The 27343-nt window shown below is 37.8% G+C and overlaps 1 protein-coding gene and 2 non-coding genes across 8 annotated transcripts in view; all 3 read right to left on the minus strand.

Moving 5' to 3' along the window:
- The window catches only part of CNOT1 (CCR4-NOT transcription complex subunit 1), a 97302-nt gene that overhangs the window by 13368 nt on the left and 56591 nt on the right, over window positions 1-27343 (minus strand). The window contains exons 18-39 of one of the 6 annotated variants that reach the window (XM_020282693.2): window positions 25704-25905; window positions 24484-24615; window positions 23108-23232; window positions 22575-22861; window positions 21652-21730; window positions 18789-19019; window positions 18320-18460; window positions 15335-15514; window positions 13531-13647; window positions 12740-12850; window positions 12331-12408; window positions 11973-12150; window positions 11006-11136; window positions 9531-9827; window positions 8275-8415; window positions 8075-8179; window positions 6987-7106; window positions 5271-5462; window positions 3850-3992; window positions 3236-3344; window positions 2971-3140; window positions 2113-2344 (exon numbers count right to left, since the gene is read on the minus strand). In XM_020282693.2, coding sequence (XP_020138282.1) covers window positions 2113-2344; window positions 2971-3140; window positions 3236-3344; window positions 3850-3992; window positions 5271-5462; window positions 6987-7106; window positions 8075-8179; window positions 8275-8415; window positions 9531-9827; window positions 11006-11136; window positions 11973-12150; window positions 12331-12408; window positions 12740-12850; window positions 13531-13647; window positions 15335-15514; window positions 18320-18460; window positions 18789-19019; window positions 21652-21730; window positions 22575-22861; window positions 23108-23232; window positions 24484-24615; window positions 25704-25905 — 3501 coding nt within the window. Of the gene's footprint in view, window positions 1-2091; window positions 2345-2970; window positions 3141-3235; window positions 3345-3849; window positions 3993-5270; window positions 5463-6986; window positions 7107-8074; window positions 8180-8274; window positions 8416-9530; window positions 9828-11005; window positions 11137-11972; window positions 12151-12330; window positions 12409-12739; window positions 12851-13530; window positions 13648-15334; window positions 15515-18319; window positions 18461-18788; window positions 19020-21651; window positions 21731-22574; window positions 22862-23107; window positions 23233-24483; window positions 24619-25703; window positions 25906-27343 lie in introns of all 6 variants that reach the window. The other 5 variants (XM_020282690.2, XM_020282694.2, XM_020282691.2 and 2 more) reach the window with 5 other exon arrangements.
- On the minus strand, window positions 14485-14621 carry LOC142863009 (small nucleolar RNA SNORA46). Its single transcript, XR_012913896.1, has one exon. It is a non-coding gene; the product is annotated as a small nucleolar RNA SNORA46 (small nucleolar RNA).
- On the minus strand, window positions 27059-27194 carry LOC142863010 (small nucleolar RNA SNORA50). Its single transcript, XR_012913897.1, has one exon. It is a non-coding gene; the product is annotated as a small nucleolar RNA SNORA50 (small nucleolar RNA).

The raw sequence follows: 27343 nt of genomic DNA on the forward strand, positions 1-27343 counted from the left end.
CTTTCAAATTAAGGAACCATGACAGAATTCCTCCAGTTCTAAGTTTAATGGAGAACATGGAAGTTGGAAATTGACAGAGAGATAAGGCAATTTTGAACAGTAGGCCACTGCCAAATAATTTGGAAAATTAACTATGCAAATGAAACCTACTTTTAGTAACTATCTAGGCCATACTAAGACATTATAGACAATGCAGCTTTCCCCCAAGGAGGAAATTATGTAACTTTCACTTTCTTATCACATATAAGATAATTTTCTTCTCAAAGAATTAAAGATAATTTACACCAATTGACTTAACCAATATTTACAAAGCTTTTGAAATCCCAACTAGCTTACCCCCAGAAAAAAATCAATAATTTGTACATTAAGTAGGTACTAAATGAAAATACCTACAGATCATATCTAGCTATTTTAATATAATAAACTATTATATAAACTAATATAATAAACTATTAAAGTAAAATAAAGTGGAAAAGGCAAGTTTATTTTACACAAAGGAAAAACCACAATTATATGATAAGGACTAGAAGTGAAACATAGCAGAGAAGTTATTTGACTAGTACATTCCCCCACATCCCAAAAGATGACAATGACAACAACAGTGAAATAAGCAGTGAAATAAGCAGTAAGGCTGCAGAGGAAGGAGGAGGTCAGTACTTACTAAACAAAGAAACCAGGCCCAGAAAGAAAACTTGAAGGTTATCTTGAAAATTTTAAAAACAATTTAACTGTCCCCAATAAGTAGTAAAGCAGCTGAATTGGTAGGGCTATGATAATAATGTGCCCCTGCATGGCAAAGGGACTTGTGTCTACATATAGTCTGAAAAACAGGGGGAGGAATAAGGAGAGTATGCTACGATCAAGAAAGAAAGAATTTTCAAAAGGATGCAAAATGCAACAGAAAAATATAATGCACTATCTTTTTCAAGAGAAATAGAGAAAGGGAATGAAAGCAGAGCAAGAAGAGCTGAGACAGGTGCCACATCCATACCCATGAAATAGCAATGATCACAAAGAACAATTTCTTCCAAATCAGGAATCAAACTATAAACATGCAGTAAAAGCTTTTCGACAGGGTATGTTTTATAATTTCCTGGATTCTTTTAGGGGAGAAATATATTCAGTATGTATGATTTGCTGAGTAACATTCATCTTGAAAAATAAATCCAATTTCTAGAATTCAAATTAGCTCTTCCATATTCAGCTGTCAGTTATGTGAAAACAGATCAAATTTGTAATCTTTCTTTGGCAACATACTTAAGTTTTAGTTTCAGTTTAAATAAACCTAACAGTAAATCTGCAGAAGTAAGCAGACAACTCACCATGAACAAATATACTAAAAGAAATTCTAAGGCCAGTTCTGGAAAAGTACCACTACTGCCAACTTATACTACAATTAGTACACATTGGCTCAGTATGTCTTACTCCCTCAGGTGCTGAAAGCAGCCAGTGGCAATCAAAAACAGAATGCTAAATGGTCCTATGGCTCTCTTCCAACAATTTTTTCCTGTTCATAATATTAACAAATATTCCTGTCAAACCTGATTTTTAGCTGGGGGCTTGGTTCCTAACACTTAACTCAAAGTCCATTTGCATCAAAGTTAGAAACTCTAGAAATTCTAGAAACTTCCAAAGGAACATGTTATTATACTTAAATAGATAAGCATCTTAAATTAGAAAATACAATAAAATGCTCTACCATTTAAATATCTAAATTTTGTTTTGTCACATCTTTATTTTTTTAATAAAAACATGGGCTATTACAAGAATTTTACATATTTACTAGCCTGCAATCCCATCATTGCTGATTATCAAGCTAGCAAAATTACATTTGGCACTTTCACTATTCATTATCTGACCTATTGTACTTTGTATCTGTGACAACTGAAGTGGGATAAACAGAACTAAAGGGAGGCAGAGAATATTTACTGCTCAATGATCTACAGGAGGAAACAGGCTGTAACAATTTAACAGCATAATGACAATATTTTTGGTTTGCATGAGTATGGAGGTAACTGGCCACAGGTACATAATACTGAACTTTAATATTGGAGGCATCACACCCTACTACTTATGTTGAATAAAAAGCACCTTTCTTTCCAAAAGCTCTACCTGTCCAACAAATGCAGAGAAAGCTTTAGTGCTGTCACGGCCAGCTGCTGCTGAATGGTAGAGATTCACCCATTCCCTCAGAAGATACTCTGCCTTCTCCCTCAGGCCTGGAGGGTCATCATACTCTGAGGCTTGAGAGATCCCAGAATGCATCATAAAGTTAGGGCCTCCATGAGCACGATCAATCATTGCTTCATAGTTGGATCGCACTACTTCCATCAGCTGGGGCAATCTAGTACAATAAATCCAGAGTGAAAATCAGTCTACTCATGGTTGTGATTTCATAGACATACAGTTCACAAGAGTGATGATCACTTTACCATTTCCATATTTAAAACAAAACTATCCTTAGTCTTTTCATATCTGTCTGCTCATGAGGGCATAATATGCAAATGACCTCAGTTAAACTACTTCTTAGCCCCCAAAAAAGTGTCCATTGAAATGGAGCTATGTTCAGAGTCACCAAATATTCACTGCTTGCCTGCTGTGGGCCAGGCTTTATGTTAGTTCTCTTGATTTTCAATAGTCCTTTTAGAAATTTCCGTTTTGTGTAAGAAACAGACTTAGGGAGGATAACTTCCCTAAAATCAGAAAGCGTTTAAGTAGCATAACCAGGGCTTAAACTCAGGACTCTGACATCAAGACTAATAGTGTATGTACTGCTCTAAACCACGAAGGCTTGGCAGTTAGTTAAGCTTTCACACTTCAAGGGACAATATTAGGCCTCACCAAAGCGTCCCATATGTTGTAGGTAAAGCAGTTACAACAAATATTGTTAGTAGTAAGTCTGCACATTCTTTTCTAAAGCTCTTAGGCAATTGCTAAATGCACAGGGGTCCCAAAGCATTTCATCCTCACCCTTCTGGAGCATTGCCTCTGGAATGAGCATTAATCCTCATAAGAGTTTCAATGGTATGGAAGAGATCTGCCTCAGTAACATGGGCAACACTCCTTTCATCCACCAGCAGGATTTTTACCAATTGCATAGCAAATGCCACAGCCATGTAGTTTAAACCATTCTCCATTGACTGGCAACACAGAAAACATAATGTGAGAGAGAGACCACTTAGAGCAAACATATTTCCTAAGTTCTTTTGTCCATTTAAGTAAATTCTTTTCATACCTGAGCTAGGTGAAGATCATACTGCTGCATATTAACCAAATGATTGCGAATTAGCAACTCCACAGCCTCCACATTATATTTATATTCATCTCGACATTCAATTAGGCACCTAGGAAAATTCAATATTTCTTTATTCATATAGCCTCAACCATACTATATCAGATAAAATAAAGAGCCCATTTTATTCAATGAAAATTTGTTCCAAATTAAGAAAGCCTGGAGAGTCAACTGTCAATTAGTGTCTAAGTTTCAAAACAGCCAGTAATGAAGTAGAACAGATAGCCTGGGCTTTGCTTTGAAATTCTATGAAACAAAATACCATTTAAGACATTAAAATACAGCTATATGAACACCATTGCTATGAAATCACCGAAACCTTTAAAACAGTGCCCTACAATTTATTCCCCAAAACAAGGTACTAGTGTTCTTTATCCATCATGAGGAAAACGTAGAGACCAGATAGAAAACAGACAACTATTTAACAATTCTCAGAATTAGGAAGTCCAAATGTCCTATTTATCTTCTAGAAAAAAGGGAAAACACTGGACATAAACAGGGCCACATATGTCAAAGGGAAGCTCAATAATTATTACTCTTCTAAGATGGCTACAAACCTTGTGATCTGTTTGTTGCACCATGGGGACCCATATGCTCGGCCATCCTGCAGAGCTTTTAGGACCAAGAGGTGGCATTCCCTGTAGCGCAGCAGAAGGTCAGCATCAGCACCACTTGTGGCATCTAACAAGCCCTCTACAGCCTATGAGAGAAAGAAAGTGTTCAAACCCATAAAAAGGCAGGGCGTGGTGGCTCATGCCTGTAATCCTAGCACTCTGGGAGGCCAGGGCAGGCGGATCGCTCAAGGTCAGGAGTTCAAAACCACCCTGAGCAAGAGCAAGACCCCATTTCTACTAAAAATAGAAATTAATTGGCCAACTAAAAATATATATATATATATTATATATATATATAAAATAGCCAGGTATGGGGGTGCATGCCTGTAGTCCCAGCTACTTGGGAGGCTGAGACAGAAGGATTGCTTGAGCCCAGGAGCTTGAGATTGCTGTGAGCTAGGCTGACACCACGGCACTCTGGCCTGGGCAAGAGAGTGAGACTCTGTCTCAGATTAAAAAAACAAACGAACCAAAAAAAAAAAAAACATAGAAAATATAGTACTCAGCCCAACTATGAGAACCAAAAACCAAACCTCAATGAAAACTATAACATGGGCCAATAATGGTGGCTCATGCCTGTAATCTTAGCACTCAGGGAGACCAACGTGGGAGGATCGCTTAAAGTCGGAAGTTCGAGACCAGCCTGAGCAAAAGCAAAACCCTGTCTCTACTAAAAATAGAAAGAAATTAACCAGACAACTAAAAATAGAAAAAATTAGCTGGGCGTGGAGACACATGCCTATAGTTCTAGCTACTCAGGAGGCTGAGGAGGGAGGATTGCTTGAGCCCAGGAGTTTGAGGTTGCTATGAGCCAGGCTGACACCCCGGCACTCTAGCCCAGGCAAAAGAGTAAGACTCTGTCTCAAAAACAAACAAACAAAAACTACAACATACCTTCTAAAGGCTCAGGATTATTTTCTCTGCTCTAAAGGATTGTTTTCTATCCTTTTCAGTCACTTAACACACTCTAAGTTCTATTTAGTTTAAGCTCATTCTGTGTTCTTCACTATCATATAAGGTTCTACTGTCCCTAACACAGGCAAAATCCAGGGCTCCCCACTTACCCTGCACTATTACCCAAATTCTTGGATCAACTTGTCCTCAAAATCTAAAGGGCTATCTTTTAAAGTTTCTTCAATAATCCCATTTCCAAATAATCTTAACTTAAGGAAAAATAAAGATTTTTACCATTTGAAACTACCATGACTACTCTGAGGAGAAAAAAAATCACCTACTTACAGACTTGATTTATATTAATTTTTAAAAATCTTAGGCATAGCTGCTTTTAGGTATGTGAATATGATACAGATCACTAGATGTTTATAAACTTAGCTTCTTCTAAAAATAATAGCTTAAGAACCAACCTTCTGGAGCAATCCAAGAGCAGCTATGGCATCCCGAGAGTTTCGAGATAATACTACAACCTCCAAAAGACTTCGAAGAGCCTGAGCTTGAGGGTTCATGGCTAAAGCTGGTGGGATGGCATGTAGGTGTTGCTCCAGTTCTGTAATGCACTTATCGTAAATCTGTGCTACATCATCTGTTGCCCAAGCTTGCTGTTTTGGAGAAGGAAACAACCAAAAAGAAATAAAATTTTTTAAGGTTTTTCACTGGCACACGTACCAAACAGAAGTCAATGGGTATGTTTACTCCCTTTACTTTTCATCTTTTTTCATCAAAACATGAACGGCCACTTCCATTTCCTCTTCCTGAGTTATTTGGCCTTAATGGTATTAGGTGGGGCTGTGCAAAGCAGATATGGAAAGGGGTGGCTTCACTTCAGAATGGAAAGCCTGGCAGATACTACCATAATCAAGTGACTGAAGAGAGTACCATCAAAAATGGGACAGACTGAGTGAGGGCAGCCACCACTTGTGGCATCTAGTAAGCCTTCTACAGGCTAAGAAAGTGTTCCAAATCATGAAAATACCGTGCTCAGTCAATAAAGCCTGATAGGCTAGAATAGGAACACAGCATCACTTCTGTGCTATTCCTATCAAAATGTATTACACCTCAATCTAGTCATGAGAATATACTGGGCAAAAAACCCCAAATCAGGCCATTCTAGAAAATAGGTAGCCTATAATCTTCAGAAGTGTCATGGTCACAAAAGAGAGGAAAAACAAAAGATCTACACCAGGATGAAATACGGGAGACTTTAAATATATGAGAACTAAGAGAAATGTGTGATTCTAAAAGAGGTCTTTTGCTATGTATTATTGGGACAGCTGGGGAAACTTGAATGAGGTCTAACAATTAGATGATAATAAGGTATTAGTGTTAATTTCTGATTTTAATGGCTGTACTGTGGTCACACAGAAAAATGATTTTGTAAAAAGTACAAACCAAAGGATTCAGGAGTGATGGGGACACCAGGTCAGCAGCTTATTCTCAAATGGTTCAGGGAAAATTTCCAATGGTTCTGTAAATAACTTCCAATTTTTCAGAAAATGCTATTATTTAAAAAGGGGATTTTATGGTGTTACCATACAAATTTCTCTAATTAGGCCAAACATTACAGTTAGATCAACCTCATGGATTTAAAAAACCCAAAATAAAAAACCCCTATATGCCATGCTGATCTGGTACCTATAACTCAACAATTTTGGCTATTTTTCCCCCCCTGTAACTTAAGCTCCCAGGAAGCAAGTGATATATTAAATGTCAAAAACATTTAAATTAAACTTTAAACACACTATTAAAACCAAAACAAGGCCAGGCGCGGTGGCTCACGCCTGTAATCCTAGCACTCTGGGAGGCCGAGGTGGGCGGATTGCTCGAGGTCAGGAGTTCGAAACCAGCCTGAGCAAGAGCGAGACCTCGCCTCTACTATAAATAAAAAAGAAATTAATTGGCCAACTAATATACATAGAAAAAATTAGCTGGGCATGGTGGCGCATGCCTGTAGTCCCAGCTACTTGGGAGGCTGAGGCAGGAGGATGGCTTGAGCCCAGGAGTTTGAGGTTGCTGTGAGCTATGCTGACACCATGGCACTCACTCTAGCCTAGGCAACAAAGTGAGACTCTGTCTCAAAAAAAAAACAAACAAACAAAAAAAAAAAACAAAAAACAAGTACTTACCTTCATGGGCTGTGCTAAAAATCCTGTAGGCTGACTTAAGTCATTTGTAGGCAAAAAGCCAGGCACATTGCGTGCAAACTCTTCATAAACAGCCAGCTGCTTTGGGTCCACACCACCAACCTTGGAAGAAGAAAACCTATTTTGACAGGATTCATTCCACAATCAATAGAAACTTTTTTGTAAGTGCAAAGTTCACATGCAGGTTAAGCACAGGGGTTCTGAGAATATAATGACATAAGAGTCATTACAACATATAACAGCATGACTGAGTATACATGAGCACATAAATATAACTCAGAAGAGGGTTTCCCATTCCCTCAAATCCCATAAAGGACACATAAATTCATTTTCCATTGAGGCTAGGTACAGTGGCTCATGCCTGTAATCCTAGCACTCTGGGAGGGCGAGGAGGGAGAATTGCTTGAGCTCAGGAGTTTGAGACCAGCCTGAGCAAGAGTGAGACCCCGTCTCTAATATAAATAGAAAGAAATTAATTGGCCAACTTATATATATAGAAAAAATTAGCCGGGCATGGTGGCGCATGCCTGTAGTCCCAGCTACTCGGGAGGCTGAGGCAGTAGGATTGCTTGAGCCCAGGAGTTTGAGGTTGCTGTGAGCTAGGCTGACGCCACGGCACTCACTTTAGCCTGGGCAACAGAGGAGACTCTGTCTCCAAAAAAAAAAAATTCATTTGCCATTGAAAAATGCCTCAGATAGGACTCTGCCAGTTCAACTGTCCCTTGGAACTGGTAAATATTATGAGATTTATCACCACCTTGTTGGGAACAATAACCATCAATAAAAACACAAACTAGAATGCAACTAGAGAAGCCCAAGTTGGGAAACATAAATACTAATAGGCACATAAACTCTTTATAGTACCACTTCAAAAACTTGGAGGGGTAAAGAAATCTATGCAATTTCTGTACCTGCTCAACAGGCAGCCTTTAAGTGAAATGCTATTACGGTAAGCTGTTTTCTCAGAAACCACATTTAACCCTGCTTTCCTAATCCCAATAAAAAATTCAAGCAACAAGAACATAAAAAACACAAGATAGGGCAGGGAGAGACAGATCGCTAATTCTCACTTTCAGCCTGATTTGCTCTGGCATCCGCTCAGCTTGATATGTTAATACAACAGGATCGCAGTATCTGCGCCCTTCTTGCCTGGCATGTTTTCTCAGCTCAAATTCCTGCAAACAAAAAAAAGTCACTGAGGTTCTTGTTATAAGGCACTTTCTTAAATTAAAAAAAAAAAAAACTTAAAAGGCAAATGCTAAATACTTACAGTTGCTAATCTCTTGTCCATCTCGGGGCCTGCTTTTTCTACTGCAGTCTTCTGAATAAAACAGCAAGCTAATTCACAATTGTCCTGAGCTAACTGAGCTGCTGCCTGATCCATCATTTCCCTTTGTTGCGGGGAAGCAGTCTATGGAGGGGATGGGGAGGAAAACCATTTAAAAGTTGATATAGATAGACAGATAGACAGATAGACAGATAGACAGATAGACAGATAGATAGATAGATAGATAGATAGATAGATAGATAGATAGATAGATAGATAGATAGATAGATAGATAGATAGATAGATAGATAGATAGATAGATATAGGAAATGCAGTGCATCTGAAAGGTGTATAAGTCTGGCTCTATTATGAATCAGCTGTGACCTTGAAATAGTCTTAACAATCAGCTTCCTCATTTGTAAGATGAAAATGCTCCCAAAATCTGTCAGTTTGTTATGAACATGATGAACAATATGAAAGCAGCAAAGGAATCATAAACCATGACGTCTGAGATTCAAAACTAGTAACTGCATTACTTTAAGAGAGAATGTGTGCTTGTGTGTATACATACATTATCACTTTCAATTATTTTGTAGTACCCTGCTCAAACTGCTTTAATCTAAATTCTTCATGGATAATAGAAATAAGATTGTTAGCTTATTGCATTTTCTTTTCAAATCTTTCACTTCTTTCCTTTAGACAGGGTCTTGGTTTATCACCCAGGCTGGAATGTAGTGGGTCATCATAGGCCATTGCAACCTCAAATTCCTGAGCTCAGGCAATTCTCCTGCTAATTAGCCTTGCAAGAAGCTAGGACTACAGGTGCATGTCACCACAGCTGGCTGATTTTTTAATTTTTTGTAGAGACAGTGTCTCACTATGTTGCCCAGGCTGGTCTTAAACTCCTGGCCTCAAGCAATCCTCCCATCTCAGTCTCCCAAAGTGCTAGAATTACAGGCGAAGTCACCACATCCAGCCCTCAATCTTTTGTTTCTTTAAACTAACAAATATTTGGGTATTTATACTACTTGCCAAACACTGTGCTATGGAATACAACAGTGAGCAGCAGGGGTAGTGACAAACCATGTATGATGCTTAGCCTCAATGAAATTTGTAATTTAAAAAGAAGAAAAACATCAAATAAATACAGTGATTACTAAGTGGTAATGCCCACTGGCACAGGCAAAGGGAGAAAAAACCCTGGCAGACAAGCAGTAATGAATAAGCTTTCACTCACATCAAGAAAATAACCAACTTACACGGAGGGCTGAGGCAAAACTGTTTTTCAGGTTGGTAGATATGCTCATGAGCAAAGGTTCCCTGCAAGTAATCATAGCCATTCCAGCTGTCAGGTTACGCATCATATGATGAGCAGCTATTCGCATTCGAGATTCCTCAGAATCCAGGGCAAAGTCCTTCCTGACTATTTGCTCACAAGTAGTCATGGCAATCTTAATTGATCGATCCACCACAGGATGGACTAGCTCTTGGACAGCCCGTTCAATTGCTTGACGCACACACTGCTTCAACTGTGGATGGGCCTGAAACAAGGGAATCTAGGGCAGGGGAAAAAGTAAAATAAGCCAATAGCTTGATAGCTTGTTTAAATAATAACCCAATTCCTATTGACAATCATACCCATACACTCATGATTTTAGAAATCACTTCAAGGTTAAGCAAAACTACCAATTTCTACCTATGAAAAATTCAGGAAACAGGAGCTGGCCTAGAGGGGAAGTTATTCAGAATACCCTGTGATACATAATAATAGGTATATATGATTTTTTTAAATTTAGGTTTAATAGGCAAACTGTTACTAGATGCCTTCGCAGCTTAAAGATACATTACTTGCTTCATTACAATTTATGGCTCAAGTACTCTTTTAAAAAATCTACTCCTCTATTAGCTTGTAAAACCACCAAAAGGATCAAGTTTACAGAGAAAAGGCTTCCTACAAAAACAATTACTGCTACAAGTAATTCTCAGAATAGCAAGCAGTTTATCATGTTTCCCCAAAAATAAGACAGGGTCTTATATTTATTTTCCTCAAGAGACACACACCCTAGGGCTTATTTTCAGGGGATGTGTTATTTTCCCCTCAAAGCCTCAGCTTGCAGCACACACAGGATGGCTGGGACCTGACAGGGGGAGCCGACCTTGTTGGTGGGGCTGCCCACACCTTTCCGGTCACCTCTGGGATAGTAGCTGTCACGATGGGACAGATGAGAAGGGCTGCTCCTCTTCTTTACAGCTCCACGAGGAAATGCATGGATTGTGCAGATACGCTGCGTAGCCACACCCATCACTAGGTCTTATTTTCAGGGTAGGGCTTATACTGTGCAAATGCTTAGAAATTCTGCTAGGGCTTATTTTATGAGTAGGTCTTATTTTTGGGGAAACACAGTACATTGCCTACTTAAGTCTTTTGCTTCACCTGAAAGACTGTTTCTGATCTTGTATCTTGGGTATAATTTATGCCTCAATACTTACCTTGATCCTTTTAACTTATTGGATATGAGGAACCAATATAAACGATGTCTACAGTCACTTTGACTATTTTTAAGAGAGAGAAAAAAGTTGCCATTGTACTACACAGCAGTTCTAGATCCCTACTCTCTGATGAAAGTCTACAACCTAGGAATCCACAGGGAAGGGGAAAGAGGAAGAGAAGATAACCAAACAGTTTGCTTTGTCACAAGCTAGGAATCAAGGGAATGGAGTAGTGTTCACTTACTGTTGGGTTTAGAGTAATGTGTGGTGCCAAGCCTGCAAGGGAATAGACGTTGATGTCATGGTAGCTGTACTGTGGCTGTGGTGGAACTGTGGCTGTACAGGTGGTGCTGGTAGCTGGTGTAGTAGAAGTTGCTAAAAGTAATAAGAGACAAAAACAGAACATTTGTTGACTTTACTATAAAATTAGCTGCATAATAAGTGGTCATTATCCAATTAAACTAATTGATTTGGGAATGGAGTGGGGAAGAGATGTCACAGGTCATATCTTTACCACCCTAAAAGAGATATTCTGTTATTTTAACAGAGATGCAAACACATTAAAAAACTATGTCAGTGGCAGTGTCCCCAAAGCATAAAAATCAATGGCATGGTTATGCCACATTAGCATACTCAAGACTTATAGGCTTAGATCTATATAACAGATGTCTGTTTTCAACCTAGCCTTCTCCCTGGTATACACCTGGGGATTCTTGGCTGCTGGGGCTGAGAGAGAAAGAAAAGCAGATTTATTCTAACCACACCATTCATTCAAAACCTCCACGCACACCACTACCACCACGACCGCCCACCCTCCAATCTTCTTGCTATAGACAAAACAATCCATTCTACCTGGTCTGACCACCACCAAGGTTGAGAGATAACACAGCCATCATGCCATGCAATTATTTCTAAGACTTCAAACAACATAAGAGTGACCTGGCCTACACGGGATATGATGGACAAATGATTGAATCATATTCTGTTAAGAATGCCATATGAATTGCTAGAGCGGAATCTAATAAGGTGACAAAATGCCTAGTCACTACTGACTATACTCAATAATTAAGAAGGCTTGCAAAAAAAAGTATACAAAGTTTCAGTACCACATATATTATGCAGAAAAATTATAGTTCCCTATAGTCATGGAAATGTACTGTTTAAGAGAACATTCTGGATAACAAGAGGGCTGGAATAATTAACACACTTACTTGTCGTTGTAATGGGAGGGAGTTCTTCTGGCTGCTTGACATCTTTCTTTGGAGCAGAGAGCTGCTCATCTAAGTTCTTTAGGCGATCTTTATCCTTTAGGAGGTTTCCAGGTTTTAGCTCATTGATGTCTAACGCAAGATTCTTGCAGAGGACCTCAATCTCAAACTTCAAGTTTAACTGCATAATTCCAGTATTTGATTAGAATTTTAAAAATAAAAATTTAGTTTTATTCATAACATACTCCACTCTCAACTCAGTTGTTATAGTGCTTCCGCCAAAATACTCTGCCTGCCTTTACCATAAATTTTAAATGTGAAGGCAGAGAAAGTTCCAAAAGATAAAGAAGCAACAAATTACCTTTAAGTCATGTTCCTGATGTAGCTCAGCTAATACATTCATAATTGCCATGGTCCAAGGATTTGGTGGCCTAAAAACCTAAACAAAAACTAATATGTTAAACTGACCCAAAAAGTGTCCTTTAATTTGGATTATTTAAAACACTTGACCATTTATACCAATGTGACCAAAACAAAACCCTCAGCCGTCCCACGTATATATTTCAGAACACCAAAACCCAAAACCACTCATTTGAATCTTTCCTATAATTTCACCTAGCCTCTCAAATTGGAAATATGAGTTCCACAGAGGAAACACACCTCACCAGCTTTATGTTCATATGAACTAAGGAAATTATCTCTTGCCCCTGTGCTGAAACAAATCAACTCTTATAAATTAGCCATGGATAAAATTATTAAAATCTACTCACCACACTACGAATGCTAGACTCTAAGACTTTGGCAACAAAGGGCACTACATAGAGCAATTCTTGCTGTCCTTTAACATAAGCCTCTAGCAGCAAAGATTTCACATCCAAGTCCTGGAATTGAAAACATATTTTCAAAAGCTAGGAATATACTCCAACAGACCTTTACAAAGTACTCAAGGAAAGGTATTTTGCTAAGCTTACCCCCTACATACAAATCCAGGGACCAACATAATATCCAACCCTTGCCTTATCAAAAAGAAGGTGTGAAAATTCACAGCTTGCAAGCCTTGTTTTTGTTTTTTTTTGAGACAGAGTCTCGCTTTGTTGCCTGGGCTAGAGTGAGTGCCGTGGCGTCAGCCTAGCTCACAGCAACCTCAAACTCCGGGGCTCAAGCAATCCTGCTGCCTCAGCCTCTCGAGTAGCTGGGACTACAGGCATGCGCCACCATGACCAGCTAATGTTTTTCTCTCTATATATATATATTATTTGGCCAATTAATTTCTTTCTATTTATAGTAAAGACAGGGTCTCACTCTTGCTCAGGCTGCTTTTGAACTCCTGACCTCGAGCGATCCTCACGCCCTGGCCTCCCAGAGTGCTCCCTGCGCAAACTTTGTTTTTAATCCTAAAATATGTAGGCCCACGGGGATATAATCGGAAATTCAAAACATGGACCAAAATCTTACAAAACCCCTATAATCATTAAAATAGTAGTCCCAAAGTCAAGATTTTTGACATAATATGCTGCATGAACATTCCCAAACTTTACATACATCCTTAGCTAAAACTTACAGTGTGTAAGATGGGTTTATTTTTAGCTAATGTGATCATTCCTAACCAATGTCCCAAGTTCTTAAGCAAAGAACGATCTGAGAAATTGGCCGCAGCTTTATCAGAGGTCAGGAGGACCTGAAACAGTAAAAGATTAAGAAAGACATGAGAATGAGCTTATTGGAAAAAAATTCTTAACTAAATCTTTAAGAATTCTATTATCCTACCCTAAAAAGCCATCATTTTTTTCCTTATACCAATAATAAGCTTGAAAAAAAGTCATTTCTGAGAACATGCCCCAAAGCCAATCAACTCCATATATCACATCATTTTGATGTATTCATTAGCCAACAATGCCATTTTTAACCTTTAGAAATATTTGTATTTTATGTTTTAAAATTAGGTAATATAAATACATCTTACAGAACCAAAAAAATACACAAGGTTAGAAGTGTTAGGTACTGCCCCCCCCTTAAAACTCTGAAAACTTTAGCTAGATCTAAGGCACAGACCCAACTGCAAATCTATTTTGATGGGTTAAATTCAATCCAAATGAAGATCACAGCTATGCTTAAAAGTCTTTGGCAACAGGCATACAGAAGAACATAACCAATATAGCCACTTATTGCAATCTTCAGCATATCCAGGTCATTAACACATCCCTGGAGTCAACTAAGAAACTTTCTGAAATACAGCAAACTATTGCTTATATACTTCTTTTAAAATTTCTAGAAAAGACAATCCATTTAATTGATTATCCAAGTTCTTGCTTTTCTAAGAGAGAAAATCAAAGAAGAGTGTTTTGAGTGCAGGCACAAACACATATATACACCCATCTACTTACTACATGGTACCTCTAAACTTATGACTATAGAATTTTTATTTGAAAAACAGATCTTGAAACTTTTGCCCCAGAGTATGTGGGAACTTTCTTTCATGCATCCCAACAACCCTTGCCATGAAAGCTGAGTATAGTCATGTTCCTTAACTCCATATAGCAACAGCAGAATAGTATAAGTCAGCTGTGCAAGAGAAAGAGCCAGGAATTCTTTTGCACTACAGCGTAACCAAGAATGGGGAAAATTCCCATCCACAGGTTTAAATATAGTGCTGGTTCTTAAGCCAATGTCCAAAATTATTCAGCAAAAACTGATTAACAGCTGTATGCTGGTTCACTGTTTTCTAGTGAAGATTTTTCTGAGAAATAAGGGACGGTTTAGAAATTAAAATACGTGAATTTTATTGAATAAGCATGAGCTCATTAAAGAGTATGACCTTAAAATCAGCAGTAAAGAATCCTAGACAACAGATATTCCACAAATAGGTCTAGAGTCTAGAGACATCTGGCACTTGACTATAAGATACAAATGAAAACATTCACTATAGTATATAGTTTATATAATTAAAGTGATTAACAACCTAAATGTCCAACAGCAACATACATACATACAATGATTTTCAATAAAGCTATCTTTAAAAAGAGGGGTTACAGCCAAGAGTACATCATTAATAAAAATGGGGGAGCGAGGGTGGCACCATGAAAAGATGTACAGAGGGTGATGCCATATAGAAACACTTAACCATTATTATATTGTTTCTGTGTAACAGATGGTAAAGTTCTAAAGTCATTCACTGAATGAAAACAAATTTTCAAAGCACAAAATTTAGTTCTATATTTATAAAACCTAGAGCAATTTCCACACATACCTAATATAGATGACATATATAATGACATATAAGTAAAAACAGCACAAATTCTACCAATACAAGCAAGTATTTACAAATCAAAACAATAATTAAAGAAAACACAAGAACCAACTCTTACTTTGATGTTTCTGTAAGTCTCATTCAGAACCATCTTGTTAAATTCAGGATTCTTCAGCGTATCAAGGAAGTTTGAATATAGGCTGTGAAAGTTTGGCTCAATACTGACTCTCTTCATAACCAAATACTGTGAGACCCAAGGCATAAATTCTTCTTTGACAGTCTCCTTTAGTTCTTCAACCTAGCCAATCAATATAACATGGGAAGTATAAAATTACACAATGATAAAATAAGGTTTTGGTTTCTATGAAACAGATATAGCTCATGCCTTTTTGCAAAATTAACTAATGCTAAAGCAACATGCTTTCCCCCATATCAGATAGCTGCTATGAAGAACAGGATGCTCAAATTCATAATCATATCTCAAACTATGGGTAATTGGGACTGAAACATCTATGGTCATTTTTAGCTTTAAAATTACACATGTAGGTCAGGCACGGTGGCTCACACCTGTAATCCCAGCACTTTGACAGGCTGAGGCAGGAGGAACGCTTGAGGCTAGGAGGTCGAGACCAGCCTGTGCAACACAGTGAGATCCCTCTACAAAAAATTTAAAAATTAGCAAGGTGTGATGGTGCATGCCTGTAGTTCCAAATACTCAGGATGCTGAAGCAAAGGGATCGTTTACGCCTTGGAGTTTGAGGTTGCAGTGAGCTTATATGATAATGATCACACCACTGCACTCTAGCCTGTGTGACAGAGTGAGGAAACCCTGTCTAAAAAAACAAAAACACCAAACATACAGTTCCTTGCCTCTCACCTTAAGTTACTAAATCTACAACCTGCCATTAACAGATCTAACACCAGAACTGTTTTCCTAAAATTTCATCTCCCAGAATCATTTTTAAGTTTCAAGCTTCTCTTCCAAAAAAGATGCTAAAAGGCCTCAATTTTTCCCCCGGGCAACTATGCTGGGATTTTGAAAGATGGTGCTTGCCTTATATCTTAAAACCCACTTGTATAAGCTAATCATATTGGCTAACACTGCCATTTCCAAGTATACCTGACTCTTGAACAACACAGGTTTAAACTTCTCTGGTCCACCTACATATAGATTTTCTTCTGCTTCACAATCCCCGAAATAGCAAAACCAACACCTCCTCTTCCTCCTCCTCAGTCTACTCAAGGTGAAGATGATGAAGACCTATATGGTGATCCTCTTAACAGTAAATATATTTTCTCCTCCTTATAATATTCTTTTTTTTTTGACAGAGTCTCGCTTTGTTGCCCAGGCTAGAGTGAGTGCCATGGCGTCACCCTAGCTCACAGCAACCTCAATCTCCTGGGCTCAAGCAATCCTGCTGCCTCAGCCTCCTGAGTAGCTGGGACTACAGGCATGCGCCACCATGCCCGGCTAATTTTTTCTATATATTATTAGTTGGCCAATTAATTTCTTTCTATTTATAGTAGAGACGGGGTCTCGCTTTTGCTCAGACTGGTTTCAAACTCCTGACCTCGAGCAATCCACCCGCCTGGGCCTCCCAGAGTGCTAGGATTACAGGCATGAGCCACTGTGCCCAGCCTCCTCCTTATAATACTCTTAATAACATTTTCTTTTCTCTAGCTTATTATAAGAATTAAGAATACAGAATATGAGCCGGGTGCAGTAGAGATGCAGCTGCATCTCTACTAAAAGTAGAAAGAAATTAATTGGTCAACTAAAAATATATAGAAAAATTTTGCCAGGCATGGTGGTGCATGCTTGTAGTCACAGCTATTCGGGAAACTGAGGCATAAGGATCGCTTGAGTTTGAGGTGCTGTGAGCTAGGCTGACACCATGGCACTCTAGCCCAGGCAACAGAGTGAGACTCTTTCAAAAATGAACGAACGGGCCGGGCGCGGTGGCTCACGCCTGTAATCCTAGCTCTCTGGGAGGCCGAGGTGGGCGGATTGCTCGAGGTCAGGAGTTCGAAACCAGCCTGAGCAAGAGTGAGACCCCGTCTCTACTATAAATAGAAAGAAATTAATTGGCCAACTAATAAATATACAAAAAACTAGCCGGGCATGGTGGCACATGCCTATAGTCCCAGCTACTTGGGAGGCTGAGGCAGAAGGATTGCTTGAGCCAGGAGTTTGAGGTTGCTGTGAGCTAGGCTGACACCATGGCACTCACTCTAGCCTGGGCAACAAAGCAAGACTCTGTCTCAAAAAAAAAAAAAAATGAACGAGCGAACGAACAAATGAATAGGACTCTAGTCTGGGCAACAGAGTGAGACTATCTCAATAATAAATGAATGAACAAACAAATGAATAAATGTTTTAGCATACAATATGAGGCAGCAAGTATCATTCTTTATGCTTTTCACAATGTCTCCCTCAACTATTAGGGTTTAATAAATACTATGGGCTGGGCGCAGTAGCTAACGCCTGTAATCCTAGCACTCTGGGAGGCCAAGGCAGGTGGATTGCTCTGTTCAAGGTCAGGAGTTCGAAACCAGCCTAAGCAAGACCAAGACCCCACTTGCTAGAAATAGAAAGAAATTAATTGGCCAACTAACATATATATAAAAAAAAATTAGCCAGGCAAGGTGGCGCATGCCTGTAGTCCCAGCTATTCGGAAGGCTGAGGCAGCAGGATTGCTTGAGCCCAGGAGTTTGAGGTTGCTGTGAGCTAGGCTGATGCCACAGCACTCACTCTAGCCTGGGCAACAAAGCGAGACTGTCTCAAAAAGTAAAACAAAACAAAACAAAATAAATACTATGGATAGTCTCTGGGAGAAAATGAGTTATGACCAAAAGTACAAATGGAACCTTCCATAATTGTACATTGAACATTGTTTACTTCAAAAGCCTATAACTCACTGCAAAACACAAAATTAATGCCTACAAAAAACACAATCACTACTTGGACATCCACATTACCCTTGCTTTGATTCTATTACCTCTACCTTACCTTCAAAATGATTGTTTTCAAAAGGGTCACAAACATATCGTTTTACCCATTAGGAAAAAGAGGGCATTTATAACCTATAACATCATACTCACCTTTTGTGTCATATTCGACTGTGAGAGATTGTTGAAGATAAACGCAATTTTCTCTTGGATATTTTCTGGAGGTTCCACAATTCTCTCAGTTTGATCTGTGGCCACAAGCAACGTATCTATATTTGTAGTATTAATAGAAGGCTAAAAATAATAATGAAGTATATAAGGCAAATTAAGTTGAAATACTTCCTTGAAAAAAGAATGCATACAGATTCTGTTATGAGTAAAAAATACACATGGTGTGTTTGTGCACTGGAAGTATGGGCAAGAATAAGAATACACTGAACTATTAATAGTGCCTGCCTCTGAGAAATACTGGAAGGGGAGATACAAAGGGAGAAATGCAGGTCTTTATGCTTTTTAGCAGGCATGTGTTATGCTTATAATAAAATTATAATACATGCTCATTGCTGGATATATTACAACATAACAAATCATCCTGGAAAAGAAAAAAGATAGACCTACTTACTGGCACATCTTTCTTAAAGCTGACTCCCGTTGGCCTGGTGACTGTAACTGTTTTAGCAACGGTGGTGGTCGTTGAGGTGGTTACCATAGTGCTAACCTGACCAGCAAGAGGAGCTTTTGCTGGAACCTGGGCCTGAGCCTGAGCCTGAGCCAGTGCAATACTTCCAGGGGTTGTGATAGAGCCTTGCATTTTCACAGGAGGATCTCTGGACTGCTGTCCATACTCAATATACTAAAGGGGCAGGGAGGAAGGAAACACATTAAGAGAATTCTTAACAGAAATTGAAAAGCTTGAATTTTATGCCCCTCACTTCTGAGAGGGTAAGAAATAATTTCACAGTATTCTGTCGGCTTATCTATCTCACTCTTTGCCCCATCCCAACACTAATACACAAGTGGCTACCCTGGATTCCTTTAGAGATAAAAGATTAATATGTTAAAGCATTTATGAGAGAAATAGTCTAGCAAAACAACTTCCCCAAAACAGCAGCCCCAAATATCTGCATATGTCTTTAAACTCTTTAATAACTGCAAACTTTAAAAATCCTTAAAAATTTATATAGTAAACTCTTTTATATTATACACTGATACATAAGAAACTTAAGGCCTATAAAAAAAACAGTGCAATGTCAGTTATATCTCACTGAAGCTGTTGCTACAAAAAATAAAAAATACTGGCTGGGCGCAGTGGCTCACACCTATAATCCTAAGCACTCTGCGAGGCCAAGGCAGGAGGATCGCTCAAGGTCAGGAGTTCGAAACCAGCCTGAGCGAGAGCGAGGAGATCCTGTCTCTACTATAAATAAATTAATTGGCCAACTAAAAATATATAGAAAAAATTAGACAGGCATGGTGGCACATGCCTGTGGTCCCAGCTGCTCGGGACGCTGAAGCAGGAGGATTGCTTGAGCCTAGAAGTTTGAGGTTGTGAGCTAGGCTGATATCACGGCACCCTAGCCTGAGCAACAGAGTGAGACTGTCACACACACACAAAAATACTATATACAGTCCAACCAACTGAAGTGAAGCCACACCAATGTTGAGTATTGTAGGGTAGTATTTTTTTTTTTCATTTTACAGACCCATAATAACACATACATACACACACACACGCACATTAGAAGGCTAACATAGTGTTCCTGGGGCTATTTCAACAGTTCTTTCCATAGCAAAACTAAAATTACCATCTACATATACAATAGTCCTATTTTTAGAAGAATATTTTAAAGTCAGAAAGACAATCTCTGAAGTATAGCCCTTTAAATTGACAAAGTACAGAAAGATAAACAATGACCTCTGTCTCTATTTTGCTTACAGTGGGGCTGGGGACAAGTTTTGTGTGACCACTCCCATCTCGTTTGCTCTCTAGTCTTTCAATCTCCATATTCCTGGCTCTAAATTCCTCTCAATCAACTCGCTTCAATGAATACACACACCTGCCTCCTACTCCATGGTTTCCTAGGTTAAGTCAGTGCAATAATCCTGCTCTCCTAATAAATGCACATGGATGAGGTAGAAAGTGCTAGACTAAAATAAAATATAGGATTTCAAGTAGATTCAAATTCTAATCTTTCTGATTCCTTCAAATATGATCTTATATAGCCATTTGTCTACCTTATGAAAATAATAAAGTTAATGATTAATCAACTTTCATGTTCTATATAAGCTGACATTAACCAAAAGCTAAAGTCAAAGCTATGAATAATGTTTGCCAATCAAGCCAAAAATCAGTTTCTAAAACAATGGTTTTTAATTTCAAGAATGACAAATCATACAAAATGGCTTAAAATGTATATTCCTTGGGAAAAGTTCCCCATGGACTGCATCCTGTAAACAAGCACTTCAAGGAAATCTAAGTAGGTGGTAAGATGGTTCTATTTTTAAGAAACACTGGTCTAGGCCAGGCGTGGTGGCTCACGCCTGTAATCCTAGCACTGAGAGGCCAAGGCGGGCCTCCACGAATAGAATTTTTAGTCACGTTTTATTATCAAGTCACGAAATGAACAGGCAATATTTATACCTAGGTCATGTTGATCATTAAGAAATCTTAGAGGCCGGGCGCGGTGGCTCACGCCTGTAATCCTAGCTCTCTGGGAGGCCGAGGCAGGCGGATTGCTCAAGGTCAGGAGTTCAAAACCAGCCTGAGCAAGAGCGAGACCTCGTCTCTACTATAAATAGAAAGAAATTAATTGGCCAACTGATATGTATATAAAAAATTAGCCGGGCATGGTGGCGCATGCCTGTAGTCCCAGCTACTCGGGAGGCTGAGGCAGAAGGATCGCTCGAGCCCAGGAGTGTGAGGTTGCTGTGAGCTAGGCTGACGCCACGGCACTCACTCTAGCCTGGACAACAAAGCGAGACTCTGTCTCAAAAAAAAAAAAAAAAAAAGAAAAAGAAAAAACAAAAAGAAATCTTAGAGTGGGCCGGGCGCGGTGGCTCACGCCTGTAATTCTAGCACTCTGGGAGGCTGAGGCAGGCGGATTAGTCCAGGTCAGGAGTTCAAAACCAGCCTGAGCAAGAGCAAGACCCCGACTCTACTATAAATAGAAAGAAATTAATGGGCCAACTAATATATATAGAAAAAAAATTAGCTGGGCATGGTGGCGCATGCCTGTAGTCCCAGCTACTCGGGAGGCTGAGGCAGGAGGATTGCTTGAGCCCAGGAGTTTGAGGTTGCTGTGAGCTAAGCTGATGCCATGGCACCTTAGGCCAGGCAACAGAGTCAGATTCTTGTCTCACAAAAAAAAGAAAAAAAAGAAAAGAAATCTTAATACCATTCCCAGCAAATTCCAAAACAAATCAAAATAAATAAATCTTCCAACTATTAGACAGTTATTTAGGTTTTAGGTATTGAGGGCACTTACTTCCTGTAAATGATGTGGAAATTGCATAAAGTGGCCGATAGAAGCCAAATGCTGACAATACTGGGGATAGTCCTTCAATCTGCCAACAAAAACATTCATTATTGTTTCTTACAGGGAGAGAAGCAGGACTAACAAAAACTTTCTTCCAAATGCTAATCTAGGCCATTTTCCACATTGTAGTTATGAATAAACTATTTGAAGAGAATGTCAAATGAAAAGAACACAGAAGCAGAGTAGGAAAATACTTGTGAGTTTCACTCATTTTATATCAGAAAACAATACATTAATTTTGCTTTTTAAAGGTCATATTTTACTTAAAATTAGATTAAAATGAGCCTCTAAAACTGCTGTTTGAAGACAACTCAAATTTTCATTAAGATGTGAATGGAAAAACAATTTATAATCAATCTACATAACAGAATACTACGCAGCAACAAAAAGGAACTACTGAAACCTGCATTTAACATGGATGACTTCCACTCAAAAGCCACAAATTGTATGATTCCATTTAAATAACACTTTGGAAACACTTCAGAGATCAGTGATTATGAGAGACTGGGAGCAGGGGGAGGGGAACAAGGGAAGTTGGGGGGGCAGGAAGCAATATTCAATATCTTGATTGTGGTGGTGGTTATACAACTGTATAAATTTGTCAAAACTGTATATACCTAATAGAGGTCACTTGTATTTAGTAAAGTATACCTCAATAAATAACCAATCCAAAAAACCCCTACTATGTCATTTTAGTTTTCCTACAACTTATTTGATAATTGTAATGAACTGTACTTTATTATTCCTCTTCTAGTTAGCACAATCAGTGTAAGATGTGTTATGGGGCTTGGTACCCATTATCTGATAAATGATAATTATTATTGCTCCTTAAATTAAAAAAGAAGGCTTTCATAGGAAACCTATCCACTTACCTATTTTTAAATCTATCTAGTGCAGCAATCCCAAAGTAATACATTTTGGATCCAAAAGGCTTGCGTAAGGCTTCAAGAACATATCGCAGGGCCAGACCCAATGCCATGTAAGTGACCAGTCCTTTTTCAATTATCCCACCAAATAGGCAGGCTGTTATATGTAATTCTTTATCGGGGTACTGAGGAAAAAACCGATATTCTTCAAACAAGTTCCTTAGCATACAGTTAAATACTTCTCGTTCCCTCTTTATAGTAGAGTCTTTAAATCTCTGTAGCATTTCTAATACCTGGAAAAGCAAAACAAAAACAACACATACAAAAAAGAAACTATTACTAAGAAGCTACCTCAAATATTCTTAATAGAAGACTGTTACATAGAATATATACCAATAAACAGAGCTCACGACAAATATTAAAGTTTCAAAAGATACATAAATATATCAAAATACTTTGAGCTAGATTTCTAAAAACCCTGAAAAGAGTGCTTAAGATTGGCCTAAACTATAAATAATTAGATCATCCTAGATACTCACCTCATCAACAGACATGGTTGGATGTGGCGGGTGGTTGTATATTCGCTGGAAATAGCTGTTTGCTTCATCATCTATCTCTTTGCTAAAGTGCTGGTTTGCCTCTGGCCACACCTGAGACAAGTCCGCTGTTGGAAACAGAAAAGTAACCAGTAAGCACTTAAGTCCTTCCACTACTCGCTCATAAAATACACAGAGCCAGAGAGACCAGTATAGGTTTAACTTTAAAGGAAAAAATAAGGAATTGTATACAGTATTAGAATTAAGTAGTCAGGTTTCAATATTAACATGTTCTAGGTAGACATAATATAACTTTAACAAAATTCTCTTAATATAGTCCTACTTTAATATTTCCTTCATTGAGACTTATCAAGATATAAAAGAACTAGCTTCAAAATCATAATGCACTTACCCTTAATACAACCTCAGTAGAGGTTAACAAATCCTTATTATTTTATAATAAAAATTACATTTAACATGTTAAATCACATGAATTACCAATGAGTGTGCATGACAGACTGATATAAACACAAAGCATGCTACAAAACATAACATTCAGACAAGCCTTTCACACTAACATTATCAAGGCAGTTGATGTACTTTTGAACCTTGTATTATGACTATTTAGCCATAATGACAAGGACATATAAGTCAATACAATTATGGATTTATAAAAGATGACTTCTGTCTTTAGTTAGGACAGTAAAATTAATAAGGAGATGAGACTTTTAAAATTTTTTATTACATATTGCATTATATCATATGGCAATATTTATGACATAAAGGGTGTGTGTGTGTGTATATATATATAAAGGGTATATATATTATAAAGCTATAACCTTAAATATATATTTACTTTATATACTACTAAACTAAAACAGAAATTTGTATTCTCATGGCTTCATGTCTGCTCCTGGCTTGTTAAAAAAATAACAAATTTTTACATCAGGTACAAAATTTATATTTATATATTTAAGTCTTTTCTCTTTACCATACCTAACTTTTTACTTTTAGAATAACACCTTCATTATTACAGAACACATTCTTGCATTTGGGGGAAAAAAAATTTATATATATCACTAGATTATAAAAAATTTAGGAAAAAAAAGAATAACACCCTCATGATGCTACCTCTTACCATTACTTTGTTCTGGGAATCTAGAGTAAAGGTGGAGAGACACCTCTAATTTTTATTTTAATAGTTCAAATTTGTGAATTTATTCCCACTGGTCTGGAAGGCACATCAACAGATGACCCTACTAACAATACATTAAGTCAGTTTTGTGTTTATATAATTCTACGGAAAACAAATAAGACAACTGGAAAAAATTTATGTGCATCAGTCACACTTCACAATCACAGACAACACTACCACTTACAAGGTTTCATCTTACTCTGCTGGAATGTAGGCTGGTTCAGTCCAGAGGTGCCCAGTTTCCTCTGTACAAAAGGGTCGTTATTCACTGCAGGGAGTCCAAGAGCCCCAGTCAGGCTGCCTGTGCCAAGACCACCTACTAGAGAGAACGAAGGCAGCCAAAAGTCCTGTCATCATTACTCATATTCTTGACTTTATTCACATCTCAGATATATCTTCTTGTTTTAAGTCAGGGTCTTTGCTGATTCCCTTATTACACATCTATTCAATTTCATGGAGAAAGAAAACTAATAGAATAAGTGGAAATGCCAAAGTAAGTGAAATGCCAAAATTCCTTCAGCATTTGGAGTTATTTTATTTCATGATAATATGCAAAATTTTAATGTATACATTCTCAAGGCACATACCAGCATACCCAAAATAGTTATAATAAGAGGGGCTGGCTTGCTTTTCTCAATGATTAAAATTGGAGAATTTCACGATGAGTCAGAACTTCATCCCTCTCAATTTTCAACAAACAGAATCTTATAATAGTTAAGACCTTTGCTAGGAAGGCCTCACTAAGTACAGTAACTTTGATTTAAGTGAATCATCAAGGCTAGAACTGAAAAGCAGCATTAAATAAATTACAGAATCACAGCAACATTTTAGTCCTTAGGTTTTAGTACCTTAACTTACAGTATAATCATAAAAATATAGCATCTCAGTCAAGTGGACACAAACAGGAAAAAAAGTAGCCTTTATTTCAATATGAAGTTACAAGCCAAAATACTTGAAAAAAATTGAATAAGTTTTAGGGATTTTACTATAATTTTCAAGGTCAGTGAAGTAACAAAGCAGGCATAACATATGTCTGCACCTAATATGTACAGTAGTTTCTTTCTACCTTTATTATACCAACCTGGAATAATCCATAAAGCCGTGAGTTATTGATCTAAGCTCTTTAGAATATTCGATTGACACGTGTTACTGTTTATACTATCATTCAGTAATACAGAATCATTATTGAATAATTCAACTAACTTTACAACTACACATATCCTAAGTCTTTCTTCCAATTAGACTGAATTAAATGTAATAATATGTTTTTCTCTTCCCAACTTTTAGGTGTTGAAGCAGTTTACACATTTTCACTTAAGCAGCTTTCCTTATCATAGTGACTCCAAACCCCTTACCATACACTAAGGCACAATGAAAACTTAAACCATGCTCCCCTCCGCTTACCTGGAAGCTGTGATGAAAGTCCTCCAATACCACTGAATGCTGTTGTCTGATTTGGGGTGGAAAGGGGTGGAAATGCTTTTGCTGGTGACTGAGGGGTACTGAATGCAGAACCCAAATTTGGAGGAAAACCCTGCATACTCTGAGTGTGAGGGGCAGCTGAACCACCTATACTAAGAGATGCCATTCCAGCAAGAGGGTCAATCTAAGGAAAAACATTATAAAAATGTATTAAACATACTTCAAGGACATAACACAGGTAAGGCAATCTTTAACAATAGCTCTTTATACTCTTAATAAAAAAAACTACAACACCCATACAATCATAATGATACTTATATCACAACATCAAGTCAAATGTGTCAATTATTTTTCTTACTATGTCATATATGGAACAGGTTTAAAGAGTTAGCCTTTGCCAAAGTAAATGCTGAGTATCCCTTATCCAAAATACTTGGGGGTGGGGGAGCCAGGGGAAGGTGAAAAAAACCAAAACACTTGGGATCAGTAGTATTTCAAATTTGGGTTTTGTTTTTTTTTCAGATTTTTGAATTTTGCACAAATGTAATGAGATACCTTAGAGGTAGGGCCTAAGTCTAAACACAAAATCCATTTATGTTTGATATACACATAGTCTGAAGGTAATTTTATACGTTTTTAATAATTCTGTGCATCAACCAAGTTATGGTTCTGTATGGGCTTGACACATAACATGAGGTCAGGTGTGGAATTTCCCACTTGTGGTATCATGTCAAGGCTCGAAACTTTCAGATTTTGGAGCATTTTCGATTTTCAGATTAGGGATGCTTGACCTATACCAGAACCATAAAAGAGAACTATAAAACTTCAGGAATAAACATTTAAGATGAATGACCCTGTCACTGTACCACTAAACATTTAGTACTGACGTGGGACAGTTATTCAATTAAGTGCTTGCAATTTCAAATGAACCATTTTATTAATAAAAGAAATAATCTCTTAAGCTAATTTACTTAACACTTTCAACACAAATGAAAACACTAAAAATTAGAAATAAATCTTGCTAAAACTTTAGAATCTTGGAGATTGGGGAAGATCAGCTCTGAGTTTGAAAACAAAAACAAGGTATGCTATTCACCAAAATATATTTTTTAAATATCTACTAACTATACATCCAAGCTTCTTATAGTTTATGGCACTATTTCATGCCTTCATGACTATACAAAATGACAAGCAAATGTCTTTTATAAAGTAGCCACTGAAGAATCACTAAGTGCCTCTTTCTTTAAACCCCAAACTGCCATTCAATGCAGCTGAAAATTGAAGCACAGTATGTTGCTCCCAGAGAGAAGGGGGTAGTTGATGTCAGGGAGTAACTTAAATGTACCTTGTTTTTAAAAGAGCAGTTCAGTTGAGAGCTGAAGAGCCCCAGTTATAACAAGTCGTTATGCTCTAGCACTGTTGCTTGGCCCGTGAAGCTACAAACAAGACACATCAGGTTCAAAGGCAGTGCTTATTTCTCAAAAGTATATGTAATTCTTATTTTTAAAAGAAACCCTTTCCATTTACCTAAATAGTTTTGTTTGTATATTTAACAATGTTCTATTTGATGATTAAAATCTATTCAACGACAATGCCTATTTATGGATCTCTTTTAAAATATA

Source organism: Microcebus murinus, chromosome 20 (genome assembly GCF_040939455.1).
Source record: "Microcebus murinus isolate Inina chromosome 20, M.murinus_Inina_mat1.0, whole genome shotgun sequence".
NCBI classification, from domain to species: domain Eukaryota; kingdom Metazoa; phylum Chordata; class Mammalia; order Primates; family Cheirogaleidae; genus Microcebus; species Microcebus murinus.